Source organism: Strix uralensis, chromosome 18, assembly GCF_047716275.1.
Source record: "Strix uralensis isolate ZFMK-TIS-50842 chromosome 18, bStrUra1, whole genome shotgun sequence".
Taxonomy (NCBI): domain Eukaryota; kingdom Metazoa; phylum Chordata; class Aves; order Strigiformes; family Strigidae; genus Strix; species Strix uralensis.
Window position 1 is genome coordinate 15,213,708 of NC_133989.1, and position 16,322 is coordinate 15,230,029.

General features: G+C 47.6%; 1 protein-coding gene across 1 annotated transcript; it reads left to right on the top strand.

Annotated features, from left to right (window-relative positions):
• Positions 1 to 10,936: 10,936 nt before the first annotated feature.
• On the top strand, positions 10,937 to 15,211 carry LOC141951743 (perilipin-3-like). The gene is given in 9 exon segments (XM_074888349.1): positions 10,937 to 10,955; positions 10,958 to 11,002; positions 11,635 to 11,720; positions 12,455 to 12,650; positions 13,454 to 13,536; positions 13,778 to 14,033; positions 14,241 to 14,440; positions 14,570 to 14,698; positions 14,801 to 15,211. Coding segments are annotated over 9 exon segments (1,425 nt in total).
• Positions 15,212 to 16,322: the final 1,111 nt, after the last annotated feature.

Here is a 16,322-nt window from a genome sequence, read left to right on the forward strand (position 1 = left end):
GGAGCATGTCACCCCACCCAGTGCTCTACAGACCACTGGAGGCCCAAACCTTGATTCCAGAGAGCTGTTGGCCTTAGCCTACTTTCTGCAAGAGTCTGGAGTAATGTTTTCTATTATTCAGAACAAAAAGAGTAGATGAATGCAATCCACACAGGAAGATTGATCTAGCAGTGCAAGTTATTTATTCTTGATCTGTAACTGCATTGAGCACTGAAGATTCATAGATTCATTATCCTCTGCTCTTTTCAATGCATTTTTTTTTCTTTTTTTTTTTTAAACAGTCTTTTCTGGGACCTTTCCCCCCATCATTCACAGTGAAAATTCAACAGGGACTTTCAAGAGACTCCTGGAAATGTGAATTTTTACTGGCTGTTTCTGAGTATTTCAAACAACTCTAGCCTGGGTTCAATTATTTTTTTTAGAAATAAACCAACTATTTCAAGGGAGAAGTGTGAAATGAGTTTGCCACTTTCCCTATACGATATTCCATCTTTAAAATCAAAGAAATAAAACTCTCACTGGTGTGTTGTTGGGTAGAAGGCACAAAGGCACTTGTGTCCTTTCTGCCCTGCTTCATCTCTGCTGTCCCCAAGGATGTGGCTAGCAGGAAAGCTTTTCCTGGTGGATTGATGCAATCATTCAGGTGTGGTTATGTCCACAAGGACAATCATCCTGAGCACAGGAGTATTTGCAGGGAGCTTACTAGTTCCCACAGTTCACCGGTTAAAACACTCCCCCAATACATCAGACACGCAAATCACTTCTCTGCTTGAGGTGATACCTGTCGTGCCATAGCTGCCACTGCCAGGGTGACGATCTCACTGCCCCATCCCCTGGTGTTCACCGCCTCTCTTGGGGACACCAGTCCGCTTTGCAGACCAGTGAAACATGCGGGCGTGTGCCAATTCCCATACTGTGCTTCTCCATGCTTAATACTAACACCTTCTCTCGGGATCCCAGAGAGTGCTCAGCCGTGCTAATGAGAAGGTATCACAGCGCAGCAAGTGTCTGACTTGCTAAGGCAAACAAAGTATTGGCTGGAACTAATGCAGAAAAAGGATGGCCCTGCTGTCATTTCTATTTTTTTTTTTTTTTTGCCAGCCAAGCTGTCCATACTATAGGTTTTGGATTCCTTCAGCTGCATAGAACGTGATTTATTGAAATTGGAAAGCTTGCAGACAAAAAAGGCTGTGAAATTATTTTGTATCTGACACAATCATTAGTACTATTATTTCTTCTGGAGCTGGGAAGGACACTTATAAAACATCTAACAAGCTGCTAAGGAGATTGCCTAAAGCACTGATTTTCAAAATGTGCTGCTAGAGCCTATTCTTCCGTGCTCTGTACATATTTCAAGCTCCAGGTTCTGACAGTTTAGTGGGCACCCTCTTCAAATATTTGGCCTGAGTTACCTGCTGATTGCATGATACAGAGGTGATTGAAAGAGGCCAGTGCAATCTAAGCAAGCGTGCTGTAGAGCGGGGGGGCATCCAAACCTTTGATTTCACTTTGTTGAAGAGCAATAACGCCCTCTGTGCACATGCATCATGCAAGGCCTCCAGATTCATTTTTCACACTGAAACCGAGCACAGTTAAGCAGGCATCAGCCTCCGAGCTAAGGATGCTGTTGAAGGGGGTCGGATTGTCTCCTGTTGGTAAGCTGCTATTGCCTGCTTCAACTAGGAGCTGCCCAGTGGTCCAGCCTGCCTGGAAGTCCTGATCCAGCTAAGAGGGGTGCTGGTGGAAGGCAGCTGGTGGCACCTTCTCAGGGGACAGGCACCTATTTCATACAGTCGTTGTATGTAGTTTGCACAGGTCTCAGGAGAAGGAGCAAGATTTGAAAGGCAGCAGAGCCCAGCTTGTCCTCCTGACAGCTCTGCTTACGTGCTCGTGTTGGGCTCCTGCATAAGCACATTGCCACATCAGAGACTGTATGTAGCTCCTTCTCCCAGAGGGAAGTAAATCCAAGGACTCGGAAACTGGTGCTGGCCAGATCTGCGCAGAGAAGCTCTATTTCTCTGGTTAAGGGAACTGTGGCTTGACTTGAGCAGGAACTGCCTTTCTAATGGTAAGCATGGAGTTTATTGTCAGTAATCCCTACCTCTCATCTGGCACTTTTCATCAGCAGATCACAAAGCATGTTGTGGAAAAAGGTCAAAATCACAATCACCATTTTAAAGATGGAGAAGCTGAGACACAGAGCCCAACAGTCTCAGAGAAAGTCACCCTGCAGGCAGCTGGCAGAACTGAGGACAGAGTCCCACAGTCCCCAAGTCCAGCCCAGTGCTCCAGCCTCCCTATTCCCATCATTAGCCTGGGAAGACTACCTCTAATTGCTGTCAAATGATTGAAAGTGGAAGGAGCTGTTGCCATGGATACAGCATCCACAGGCTTTCCTCTGCCTTGGTTGGAGCCCTGCTCTTCCACAATAGCTCTGTGGTTTTCAAACATCGGTGCAATAATGAGTACAGAAACAGCAATTCATTTGCAATCGGTGCAAATGCTTGCCCTGTAGTACAAAGACAGAATAAACTGGTAGCTGTGACCCTCTTAGATTAACTGAGCTGGCTGATTCACTGATTTCTCTAGCACCAACTGGAGCAGACTGTCCGGACCTGTTGGATCAGTTACCTCCTGTAATTTCCTTACAGGATTTGCACTCAATTTGTGCCCTTCACAACAGAACAGCACCCATATTCTCCCTGTCCCCACCTTGGCTAGTGTCTTTCCTCTGCCAGGGAAGGTTTAGACTGGATATTAGGAAGCATTTCTTTACAAGAATAGGTTGTGAGGCTTTGGAATGGGCTGCCCAGGGAGGTGGTGCAGTCCCCATCCCTGGAGGGGTTTAAGAGTGGAGTCGACATAGCGCTGAGGGATCTGGTGTAGTTGAGAATGATCCATGTTACATTAATGGTTGGACTGGGTGATCTTCAAGGTCTTTTCCAACTGAGATGATTCTGTGATTCTGTAATAGGTGGTCTCAGCAGTGAATAGGAAGAAAGACCCCCCCAGCCACAAACACACAGAGAAACATGCATCCCCCAAGAAGGTTTTAGCTGCAGAGGCACAGATGAGCACCCACCTGCAGTGCTGAGAACTTGCAGCCAAACCACAGACAAACCTGACCTGCCATCCCTGCCTATGCAGGGACACTCAGCTCACCAGAGCACCACGCCATCTCCTTCTCAGAGGTGCTGGTTTTCCCAGCTGAGCTCAGTACAGATCTCGGGTCACTCCCAATACACTTCTTTTCACAAAAAGTGGCTCTGCCACAATTTCAGAGCCAGTAGACAGAACAGCCCTGACAGCACATCTGAGGAGAGGCATGTTTTGCTTACTGTATGCAGGACAGGACTCTTATACAGTGCTTCACAGAGAGGCCTCTTTGTCCACTGTGCCCTCTAATCCATGAGCAGAACCATTATCAAGAACAGGCCCACCTGGTGCAGTTTGGCCAGGTGTGAAGAACAGCCCCACACTGGTCCAGCAGCATTAGAAAGATGTGGATTTATAGCTTAGCTATTGTAATGCAGTGTGTTTTTCTTCCTTGTCCAGTGTGGTTGAGTTTCACCAGGAAAAGAAAAAAACTTATCATCTTTCATACCTTGGAAAAGTTGAAATGTCCAGGCAGCCTGCCCAAGTAAGATTCAGTTCTCTGTTCTCCCACTAGTCTCTGAAATTGCAGTTATAGGGATTTACTAGTACTTGTGACACACTCAGCAGCTCCATGGAGAAGCAGATGGGAAGAAGGTCTCTATTTTTTGGATCGCTGTTGCATTAGTGTCGCTGTGTTGACCTCTCCTACCCCAGATTGGGACAGTTCAGAGCACCTACTGATGGATAATGCTCAGTTCTGAAGACCAAATATTGCTCAGTTACTGCATTTGGCCAACACCCCCCATGCTGTCATTCAAAAAATGCCAATCTCCTCCTGAGAGCAGCACGGTTGGTGTTGCCCAGTCCTTCAGAGTCAGTCTACCTCCAGAGGAACCATTCTCAGGTCTGCTGACTGTTTTAGCAGCCTGGCACTGAGCTGGATGCAGTCTCTGTAGCACCAACTCCAGCCCGAGGGATTGGCACAGGTTTTCCCACTGACCGTCAGTGATCAGGCAGCAAAGCATTCTCCACTTCAGTTCTCCACCATCATCTTTCCTAGTCTCTGTGATAATTGTGTGGACTACAGGAAAAAGGTACAGACAATGCCCATTCTGGCTACCTCTTCCCATCACCCTTTACTTGCCTTTCTTCACTCCTGCTAAAAGAGGGGAAAAAACGTTACTTGTTAAACCACAGTAAGTTTGGCATGGGTGATCTCAGGCATCAAATACTCCCCCCATTGATTTTCCCAGTGTCTCCCTTTGGTTTTGATTGTTCATCTTCCTTACAAACCAAGTGCTAGCCAGCTTTGGCCAAGGCAATGGGGGTAGTTATCACCATAACTACCCAGCTGTTGAAACCTGGGTGTACAGCAATTATGCTAAGCTCCACAGCAGGCTGACAGCTATCACACTCATTACATCTTCCTGAGACAGAAAGGCTCAGTCAATACCACAAAGGATCTGAACAACAATTTCAAGGTAGAGAGTCTCTTCCCTCTGTGACACAAAGCACTAGGACATGCCTTTTGGTGACTAACAGCAGCAGACTCATAACATGAAATTGCTCTCTTTTCTACCTCAGCCAGAGCTTTTTTTCTGCCAAGGGGGCTTAGCAAAACATTCTGCTTTCAAAAAGAGCTGTGAAAAACAAGTGGTAAAGAAAGGGTGAAAGAGAGGATAGGAGCAGTTGTTTGGAAGTCAGTATGTTTTTGAAAGGTTTTCTGCAGGAGTTTAGGTGCTGTCAGGCCAATGCCTCTGTCTCTTTGTAAATGGTAATTCTTTCCTCTGATGGCAGTTAAAGGGAGCTAAGAGGGAGATCTAACTGCTTGACTTTCTACAGCCTGGCAGCTCAAGTTCAACACAGGAACAGAAACATTAATGTCCCTCTATTTTCTGGGAAACCTGAGGGGTTTGGGGATCAATTCATCACTGCCTCTGTGCACCTGATGTGTATGGGACAGCAGGAGCAGCCCCCCTCCTGAGAGAGTCTGGGGTCCTCTGAAGGCTTGTGCCGTACTGATGAGCAAGATGAAGCTCATCTTCTGGAAGATGTTTGGAAGCAGTGGTAACTCCCATTTCCACAAGTTCAAAATTCAATTTTTCCTGTAAACATCCTCAAGAGACTCACGTGAGGCAGAGAAGGCTGCATAAATAGCTCAAGACGCCAAGGGCTTTTCCGTCCCCGTATGAGATGACAAACCATTATGAGTCTGATCATCCGAAGCCTTACCAGAGCTCTGTGACGTGGAGGACCTACTCACCCTGACTCCTCTACTCAACACAGTAAGACCCATCCTGGGCTCTACCTCGGATGCACTGCCTCTGCTGCACGTGGCATTCATAGCTGAGGATGTGAGGAGCAATGAGAGATGGGTGGTGGGAGCCGCTGCACGGCTCCTCGTGCAGGAGGATGACATATTTCAGGGATGTTGTTGTCACAGTCCAAAACAGAAAGTGAAAGATAGACCTCAAGGCAATCAGCACAAACACTGCTCCTTCCTCAAGGTGTTCTGGGACAATGGATCCACTGACATGACGTTTACCATTGCTTCAGGGCTTGTCCAGAGGACAGTTCATGCCAGGAGGATTTTTTTCCTGTTTTGCAGAAAAGACACAAGGAAGCATACAGAGGGATTTAGACTCTGATTGCTCTCATGTTCTCTGTTATGGTGATAGCAAGCTCTGATGAGAGATGGTATGTCAGAACATCCAGATTTACTGGATTAGCTTTCAGCATCACACTTGCCAGCAGTTTCATGGCCATTACAACAGGCTTATTTTGCAGCTTCACAATCACCCAAGCTCATCATCCAGAAAACTGCATGACACCGTGATCTTTGTGCAGCCAGGGCCATTCAAAAGTGGTTTTGTCCTTTTTCTAACACTGAGTTTACCATTAAATGCACCTGAGAAACCACAGCTAATACGTTATATTTAGTGTAAAATCTAGGATCTTTGGTACTTAGTGTCCATCATCAGAGCAACTGAATTACTTGCGATGTTCAGAATCCAGGGACACAAGGAAATCTGTCCATAACTCGTACAGAGACACACAGAACCTGGTCTGCAAAGGACTGTGGCACCTCAGACAAACTTAGAAATGAAGTGCCCCTTAAATAGCCCAAAATCTCATCGCTCATCAATAATGTTATCTAGGAACATGAAACTGCTTTTACACAAGCCCATAGCTATTGCTGATGAAATGGAAGCAACCAAATCAATGTCTGTTTGGGATCATCCAGGCAAACATTTTTTCTGTATATATCTTCAAGGTTTTTTTTGTCAGATATTCAGCACATATTTATTCCTCTCAAGACCCAGTAGCCACGCTACACTTACACAAAAATACAAGTGGTGATACTATATACGTGCTGAAGCTAAAGAGTTAATCCAGGTTATAGGAGAGCTGAATTCAAAGCCTTCTGCAGGCCAAGGGGGTCTTCACCTGCCAAGCAAACAGTGAGGTGGGGGTCATCGCTTGCCCCTGCTCTGCCCAGAGCTGCCTGCTGTGCCCCTGGGGTTAATACATCCACACCTGTACACAACCCCTGCCCCCCCTCTGCCACCGCCCTGTGCGTCAGGAGTGCAGGTGGCCTTGGGACAAGCTAAGGACTGCCTGGGTTTCCTTTCAGGCTTTATAGTCAAAGGAGAAAGGACATAGAAATTTCAGTTTTATTTTCAATCATCTCATTAGGAAAGATTTGCTTTTATCTCTGTTACATTTGAGTTGTTTGGATTTGTCAGGGTAGCTGTTTTGTGTTTATAAAGGACTGGCTAAAGTGTGTTTTCCTCCCTGGTTTAGCTTTTCCTGCTCCCCACTGTTCTGCCATGTAAAGATCTGCCATCTTCTTCATCTGCCTCCGCAGCAGGAGTCCTGCTTGGCATTCTGCCGAGGACAGGGCTGAAAGGAACCTCGCTTTGTCACTGGCTGTACGAGCATTGTTTCCAGCAATGTTTGTTGCTCCACACCACATTAGTCTGGTTTCCATCATCTTGGTGTGTGAGGGAAGAATCTGCTGTCACCGCAGGTGAACACATCTGCTGCGACCTTTCCCACAGCAGTCAGATTATTGAAGTTTACTCCTAATTCCAGGACTAGCTCTAGGAGGGACCTAATGCAAATGTTAGATGCTGATTGAAGGCTGAGATCTGAGGCTCTTCTCAGTGTGCCACGCAGCCCTTGGCACGGGTCCCCCATGACACCCACGGCAGGTGGCTGTGCTCCGCGTGGGTTGCTGCCAGCCCTGACACCCGCTGCTGCGTCTCCCCGTGGTGCTCCCAGCACAGGTATTCACGTGGCTGGAGACACCAACCCTTCCCTCAGACGGCAGTTTTGGGCACTCCCAGATGCATGGTTTGACTCTGAAGGCTGCTTTGTCATATACTTAGTCACACATGTAGTGTCAGGGGCAAAGACGAAGGTGTTGTGTGCTCCTCAGGGCTGCGAGGGCTTCGACTGGGCTGGCCCCTCCTCTAGACACAGGATGAGGGAGCAGAAACCCAAATCTGCAGCTACCCCAGAGCAGGGATGAGGTGTGAGCTGTGGGCATGCGGGACCCTCAGGTGTGCAGATGTGTCCAGAGCCTGGTAAATGCTGCCTTCCCATTGTGCAGGACAAGCACAATTTAGCCTATTTGCATTTTTATAAGTACAGACACACTCAGGCTCTGCAGCAAAAGAGAGGGACTTGCTTAGTAAATAGTTGAACCAACCACAGTCATAAGGGACTTCCAGACCCTTGTGATTTACCATTTCTGGCCGCACTCCTGGTGAACCTCTTTCCTATGGCTGTCTGTGGTGAAGGCAATTTGACACGTGTCTATACACTGTTCCAGGGCCTGATGCCTTACTTGTGACACTTTTGACTCATGCTTTGCAAAAATGGTGAGATGTGCAACAGTCCTGCCTTTGGTCACCTCTATTCCATCAGCCACCAGCCTCCTCCTCCTCTTCAAGATAGCATGACATGGTGTGACCACCACATCTTCCACAGTAAGCTGTGCAGAGTCAATTCTATCTGCATGTGGGTCCTGAGGTGACTAAACAGGACCAAAAAATGCCTGTGGTCATGCTCAGGGAAGTCCTAAGTGAGACTGGGGGAGAGCCATGAGCTGGAATGGGACTTCTCACCTCATTCATGTCTTGTAGAAAGTGCATCTTCACTGTCAAGCTGGTCAACTTCTTGTTTTGCTCCTGGGAGCCCATCACTGATGCTGAGTGCTTGTGAGGGCTTCCTCTGAGCAAACAGCAGATTCCCTCTTGGGCAGCACCTGAAGCAGGTTGTTGGGGCTCTTCACCCCCAGGTGTGCCCGCAGGGAGCATGGAGGCAGTACGTGTAACCTGCCATCCTCTGCCCAAGGCATGAGCCCAGCAAAGCGGCAGCCTCTGGGTCTCTGCAGCCCAGGTGCCATCACACCAAGCTTCGAGGTCTGGCTGGGGGATGTGGGATGTTTGGGGAGGAAGTGTGTAGGTTATTTCTGGATGCTGCCCAGGACTAACACATTTGCTTTGTTTTCCTTGCCAGACGCATATGAAGGCGACACCTAACATATTCTCTGTGTCTATTTCACAATACATAACTTTGGTTTTGGAGGGCTGTGCTGGTTTGTTCCTATGGGTCTCCCTAGGGCTCTGCACATTGTCCCCCACCATGCACATGGAGGTCAGGGGTTGCAAGGGGGACACAGGCTGCCTTGGGGTGTCTGCTCTGCTGTGGGGCTGGGAAATGGGCTGCTCCCTGCACAGGAAAGTTGGCTGTTAAGATACAGTTGTGTAGCTGCCATACCCTGATGGATGCTGGATGGGACTAAGCTCATGAATACTGGAAAGAGAGGAAGGTAATTTAGTTCACATCACGTGTGGGTGGGTGCCAGTCCTGTCTGCTCTGTTGCCGGGATCCGGCTTCCTCTGGCAGGTAACAGCAGAGCAGATCCGAGCTGATGTTACACTGGTGCCACCTACTCACAGGTTTTTTTCTGATTTTCTTTTTAAATGAAGGAAATGACTGACACTGTATTTGAGGAGCTGGGGCTTTAGATGCAGGCTGTAACACAAATGTTTTTCATGTTCTCCTGCAAGCAAAGCAAAAATCACATCAACCCTCATCCTGCAAAGCGTCAGTGTTGAGCTCCCACTCACGAACAGGCTTGCTGAAATGTTGGACCATGCATGCACAGAAGTAAAGCAGTGACCCTTAGCAGGGTCAGCGTACTAAGAGGATACCTGAAACATCCCACTTCCATTCAAAGCTTTCCAATGGGACTGCATGCAGCTGCCTGAATCATTGGCTGTATGGATAGTGATGTATTCTCAGGCTGGCTGTCCTAGGAATGTACAATGAGCTTAACTTCTTTTTTGCAAGATCTCACAAAATCATGATGACATGAAAACTGGTCCATGTGTTTTGGAGAGAGTGCTGCTCTTTAGTACCAGTCCTTTCCACCGCTGCCAAATGGAAGTCAGTGATTTATCCTTGATCAGCCATTGTGTCCCCATCACTGTGCCCTTATTTCTCTTTAACCTGGCGTGTCAAAGTGCCATGTTCTCTGTGCTTTTATGTGACTATCAGTTTTCCTTTCCCCCGTATAATGTATGAACTGCTCAGTTGATTCCAGGTTTAACAGAACATCAAGGGCCTCAAGATCCCAATAAAATCAAAGAGGTGGCCCAGGAGGAGAGGGGTCCATGGCAATGCCTCCTCTGAAGAGAAGCACACAGTGGGACTCACTCTTCATTAATCATCAGAGAAGCCAGAGGAAAGCAGCCCCAAAACACAGAACCATGGAAACCCCCCTGCTCCTGGAATGACTTGTTCAGTATAATTGCTCCTCTGAAAATGAAACAAGAGCCATTTCCAAGATTTCTGTATTTTAAAGTCACTAGATTACACGCAGGTCCGTGCAGGGCCCAGACACTGCTGGCTTCTCTCTTCCCACTAATGGTGCCCACCACCATGAGGCAGGTCCCTGCATGGTCTGAGACCTGGGGAATTGGAAGAGTCTTTCTGCAATGAGACAAAGCTCTGCTGAGGGGGAATGGCCGTGGCTGGCCCTCTCCCAGGATGCCAGGTGTCCAAATTCCAGCCCCAGCACATGAAGGAATGGAAGCTGCAATTCCCAAAATGCATGCAAAGATCAGTGGACTGTTGTGCTTTTGTTTGAAGGAAAGTGGATTATCTGAGGGGGATGACAAGAGTCAGATCAGCCCTGAAAGTAGACACTGAACCCAAGCAGAAAAGGCCTTACCTGCCTGCTAATCAGTCTTATGCATGGGCTGTTCACCCTTACGGCCTTTGGGGAAAACGTAGAGAGACCGGACTCTATGGGGACTTCAAGATGAGGCAGTTGAGTTCCAGTGTTTCTAAGATTAGACAGCAGCTGGGCAGCTACTTCTGTCATTAAACACTAAGCACTATCAGGTAAAAGCAATAGGAATCCCACACTAGGTGTGAAGTCCTTCTCTGGATTTGTTTTACTATATTTGCTTTTCTTTTCTGGTTATTGTTTCCCATCAAAAAGAGAAACAAAATTAATTGCCATTTCCAGACCCTGTGTGATCTGAGGCAAGATCACAGAGGGTGCATGATCCGTGCCAGCAACGCCTCTCTCATTCTGCAGCAGCACTGGCCTTCAAAGGGAGCTCCTCTACACAGGGCAAGGTGTATGTGCCTGATTACAGAGTAATTAACGAGCCACAGCAGGGCCCATCTCTGCCCCATTCCACCTCTAATTGGCCAGGACAGAGACTGGTTCCTTTCTGCTGCTTCCCAGAGCTGTCAGTCACTGAGGGTCCCTCCCTACCCCACACCCCAGCCAGTACAAAAAGGCAGAGCAGGGATGATGGAGTATGGTGTGGTGTCTGGTTTGTCCTTGCTGGTCATCTGCTTACCTCCAACAGGGCAAGAAGGTACTGGTTTGAAATTTTTGGGTGTTAAGGCTGTAATTGTTTTATGAACTTCTGGTTCATGTTTGGCTGTTCCTTACCTGGCTTAATTATGGAATAGAATTAGTCTTAGTTAACACAAGGTTTCTTGTGGTCCTGCCTGAAAGGTTAGATATAGCCTGTGTTGGTTTTGGGTGAAAAGTTGGTTCTGGTTGGGGTATCCTAACAGCAGTAGGACAGCTTCTTGAGCTGCTTTTTTTTCAGTTCTGCTGTTACTATTCCTCTAATTCAAGACTTCCCTGATGTCTTGATGGGGAGGCAGGAGGTACCCAATGCCTCTTCTAAATATATTGATAATAAGCATTATGATCTCTCTGACAGGAGCTCTCTTGTGTGAGGAAAGACTTTATTCTCATCATTCCTCTGATTATCAAAAACCATGTGAAACCTAAATACTAGGTAGCTCTGCAAGTATCACAGATCCCTTCCTTCTGTAATGGGAAGAGACCCATTTTGGGTGTCTTCCCTTAATGGGTAGTAAAAGAGATTCTTTCTTTAATGGGGTCTGAGGGAAGTGTCCCACGGGAAGAGGAATCTCTCTGGAGGCTCCCTGGCTGCTTTGTCTTTGTCTCTTCCTAAAACCACGGTGCTATTTGCATTTCAGCTGCAATGGCATCTGATATGCCTGACAAAGAGGAAGCTGCCAAGAGCTCCCTGGAGGTGAAGGAAGAGGAGCAACAGGTAGGTGCTCCATGTGAGATGTAAGGGGTGGCAGCTCCTGGGTGCAGGTATGAGGAGGTGGCCCTGCTGTGGATGGGGGGAGCTAAGCCTCCACAAAGGGAGGAGTGCTTCCTCTGCTCAGGCTGTGCCCTGCAGCTTCTCTGGAAATGTGGATGACAGCACAGCCAAAAGGGTAGGCCTGAAGACCCTTTAAGTAACCTCCTAGGCTAAGCAAAATAGCCTGGTTGTTCTCTAGGAAAGATGTTTCTCTCACTCCGTAGTCAAGATCCTGGCTTGCTGCAGGCAATGTTTCTATGGAAAGGATCCCATGTTTCAGCAGCCCTGAAATCTGCTGCGCTTGCTTTACTCCCCTGCCTAACAGCATGCTTCTTACAGACTAGTGTAAAGTCTGTCAGCTTAAAACCAACCTGATCTTGTCTGATGAAGCTTTCCCTGGCATGTTAGCTTGTTGAATAACCATACCAAATGAATTGGATCTGGATATGGGTACAGAAGTATTGAGGTTGCCCATAAACTCAGCTGTCCCTCAGGTAGAACGGACCAACCATATGTGTCAGTGTTCCACAACTTGTTTCACAACTGAGTTGTAGATTTTAAAGCAAGTGTCCAAGAAAGGCAAGCATTGCTTCCTCAACCAGACTAGGTGACTTGAACAGGGAGTTTTGGGGCAAAGCTGCATAGGAAGCTCAGGGTCATGTTTGCGAGCTTCATGGCTTTTTTTTTTCCTCTCCTAGGATGCAGTAAATAAGGTGGCTAACCTGACCTTGGTCAACTCTGCCTGTGACATGGTTTCTACAGCTTATGCCTTCACTAAGGAGAGCCACCCCTACATCAGATCTGTGTGTGATGCAACAGAGAAAGGAGTGAAGAGTGTGACTGAAGCCACAGCCAGCTGTGTGCAGCCAGTTCTGACTACACTGGAGCCTCATGGTAATCCCCTGTGGAAGGGCAGGTTTTCACCTGCCTGTGAGGGACTCTGGCTCCTTCCAGCTCTGGAAGGAGTCCTAGAATGTGGAAATGCAGCTCTTCATCACCATACTAAAAGGACAACTCCTGGCTTGCAAGTAAGGTTAAAAATCTGAGTCCTAGTCCAAGTAGTATGATGGAGGGTTGCTCCCTGGAGGACCAGGACTTGACTCTGATGTTGACTTCCTTAAAACTGATCTTGCAGGGTCCAAAATATTAGGTGGCAGATGCTTATAGTCAGATTATTACAAATGCATTTTGGTTATAGGAAAAAGCCTCCTCTTGGAGGAACTGTTACATCTGAATGTCCTGTTTGCCATGGCCCTTAAGGAACATGACTCTGGCATCTGAGAAGAAGCTCTAAAGTCCTGGAGATAGAGGGTCTATGCCTAATGACAAGTCTGACAAAATGGTCTGTGACAGGCCTGAGTTTGCTCTAAGCTCAGAGTGGACATGCCCCTCCTGTCAGTTAATCTGTGATTGTGGAGCCTTGGGCAGAGACATGTCTAGTTAGTCAAGAGCTCAAGAAGCTGCAGGAGGGGATCCCATGTAGGTGGTTATGTCTGTACAAGTGGAAAGCGGCTTCTGTCAAAGTGAACAGGACACCAAGAAAAGATGCTCTACAAATTCAGCTTACAACACACCTGGCCTGGTGATCTCAATGGAGACTTTCATCTAGGCTCCCTGTAGAGCAACATGCTCAGGAAGGTAGAACTTGAGATGGAATTGCAGAAAAACAAGTTTTGACACTCCTTTTTTCTTTTCAGTTGCTGCAGCAAGTGAGTGTGCCTCCAAGGGCTTGGATAAACTAGGAGAGAAGCTCCCACTCCTTCAAAAGCCAGTGGAGCAGGTAAAAATCAAAGACGCTGCTGTCCCTGGCTAACAGAGGGGCCTGGTTCTTACAGGATGTCTAACCCTGGGAGTGAAGTAGACTCTTATATGAGGAACAAACTACCACTAGGTGCAGAGTGTAAGCTCCTAAAGAAGTAAATACTTAGCAGACACTGTGCTAATTGTCCTCTTTGTGCAATTCAGAATTGTAGTGTACTACATGACCCAATCACTTATCTGAGATGTCTCCTCTTCCACAGGTTCTCTTTGACACAAAAGAGCTGGTATCATCTGGACTGGCTGATGCAAAGGACACTGTGAGCAGCAAAGTGATGGCAGTGATAGATGTAACTAAGGAGACTCTTGAGAGCAGCATGGTGGCTGCCAGATCTGCAGTGGCTAGTAGCGTGGGGATGGTTATGGACTCCAGAGAGGGCCAGATGGCTGCAAGTGGAGCAGAAGCTGTGCTGGGGAGAACAGAAGACAACTCTCTTCCTATTGGAAATGAAGAACTAGGCAAGGAAATGCTATATGTGACTAGTTGTCACATGTCAAAGTGGGGATGGTCAGCCCCATTTCTCAGCCCACTGCTCTGGAATGGGGCTAATGGGAAGTGTGTGCTGGAGGCTACCTGGCCCCTAGTCCAAGATCTCCTGATGCTTGTTTACTCTGTGTGATCAGCACCTCTGGTCAGCCACTTACAAATACTGTTTCTTTCCTCAGCCAAACTGGCAGCCACTGAGGAGGGTGTAGACATAATGTCTGTGAAGCAACAGCAGGAGAAGAGGAGATACTTTGTGCGGTTGGGGTCTCTCTCTGACGAACTTCGCCTGTTTGCCTACCTGCAGTCAATGGACAAAATGAAGCAGGTCTGGCAGGGCATGAAGGAGACCCTTGCGCAGCTTCACTGCATCATTGAACTGGTAGGTAGAGTCCAGTCTCCTGGAAGGAGGGGACAAAATTGTTGGCTTTGTTTCAGCTTCATTGCTAGGATAGAGCTGTGCTGTTCACCAGCAGATCTGTCTTGACACTCTGATCTTTCCCTACCACAGATTGAAGTGTTTAAGCAAGGATTTAATCAAAAGCTTCAGGAGGGGCAGGAGAAACTACACCAGATGTGGCTGGACTGGAGTAGGAAGTCTTCCAGAGAGAGTGGAGATAAAAGTTCTGCAGAACCAGAGGTACATCCCTGGGGATGGAAGCAAAGGGCTCTGGGCATCCCCTTGATTTTTAAACTTTAAGTAACTCACTTCTCTGATCTTCTCCTTCCTGCCTCCTCCCAGGAGATGGAGTCTCTGACCCTGCTCATGGCATGCAGTATCACACAGCAGCTGCAAATCACCTGCTATAAAATAGTGTCTGCAATCCAAGGCCTTCCCTCAAGCTTTCAGGATAAGGTGAAACAATCTCTTAGTACCATAGAGGAGCTTCATACTTCTTTCTCAGTGGCAAACTCCTTCCAGGACTTGTCCATCAGTGTCTTGACCCAGAGCCAGAGGAAGCTGGCTGTGATCCAGGAGTACATGGAGGAGCTGCTGGACTACCTGAAGAACAACACACCTCTGTCCTGGCTGGTGGGACCTTTCTCCCCCAGGGAGGAGGAGGAAACATCACAGGAGGGTGAACCCTCACAGGAGAAGGAGGCAGAGAGAGCAGAAGCAGGCCATCATGAAGCCTCCAGCACCCTCATGTAAGGGATAAGGCCATGAGAACCGGTCTGCTGGTATGACTCTGAGAGCTTGGTCTGAGCTTTATGTAACCCCACTCCCCAGCTGAGGGTGAAGCTGTCACATCTTGGATGATTTTTGGGTACTGGTGAATCCTTAGGAGCTTCTAAGAAAGGTGGTGGAAGTAGCAGGGCCACTGTCAAGTGCTTGTAGCTGCCTTTAGGCATGCTGGCTGAGTTCTGGGCCAGAAGGAGAACAGAGCTGAAGCTCTGCGGTGCTCCTACCTCCCTAGCAAGCTGTTTATGGTACGTCCTTCACTGGTGTATCACTGCCTGTATTCAATACAATGATTGCTGTTGGCCTTAAACTCTCAGCTAGTATAGAGTGTAAAGAATTGTCTTCCTAAAAGCTGCTTGTACGAGGTCAGAACTGCTTAAAATAAAACTACTTCATGCAAAAACACTTAGTGTCTCTAGTATCTCTTGGATAAAGATGCCAAGAGTGAGTATTGCTCAATGGATGTGAACTGTATTCTTCCAGTTTAGTCCTTGATGCTCAGACAGTGCAGTCAGGGATGCAAGAACAGGTGAGCAGTCAGTGGTACAGGAAGGATTACAGCTGCTAAACCCTGCTACTGTCCTGGGAAGTATGGAGTTGTAATTCCTTTTTGCTTCCAAGCCTGGAGGCAGGTATGTACTTACCTGGCACTTTCCCATGCTTGGGGATGTGGGGAGCTGTCAGGATCCTGGCATCCCTTGTCATTAGTCCTCCTAGGTCTAATTTTCCTCCTGTAGCTGTCTGCTGATACCTGGTGAAGACTTTGGTCTGTGGTGGGATAATGGGCTGCAGAAGCATCTCCCTGGGAGAGATGTGGACTCATTGATGGAGAGTCATTAGGGTGTAGGTGATAGATACTTACTGCCAGCACTGACCTCTCCTGGCCAGATGTTTCAGTTAAGCAAAGAGCTCTTCATTGGCCATGTCTGACTCCTCTGAAGAGGTTGAACAGCCCAGTGCTTTCAGACTTGCCAGGCAACGATGTAGCAAAGGCTGACAGACAAAATGCCTATTGAACTTTCAAAAAAAAAAGCTCTGCCCCTTGCTTCTCATCCTTCTTTCTTCAAGGAAAGAAGTGGAA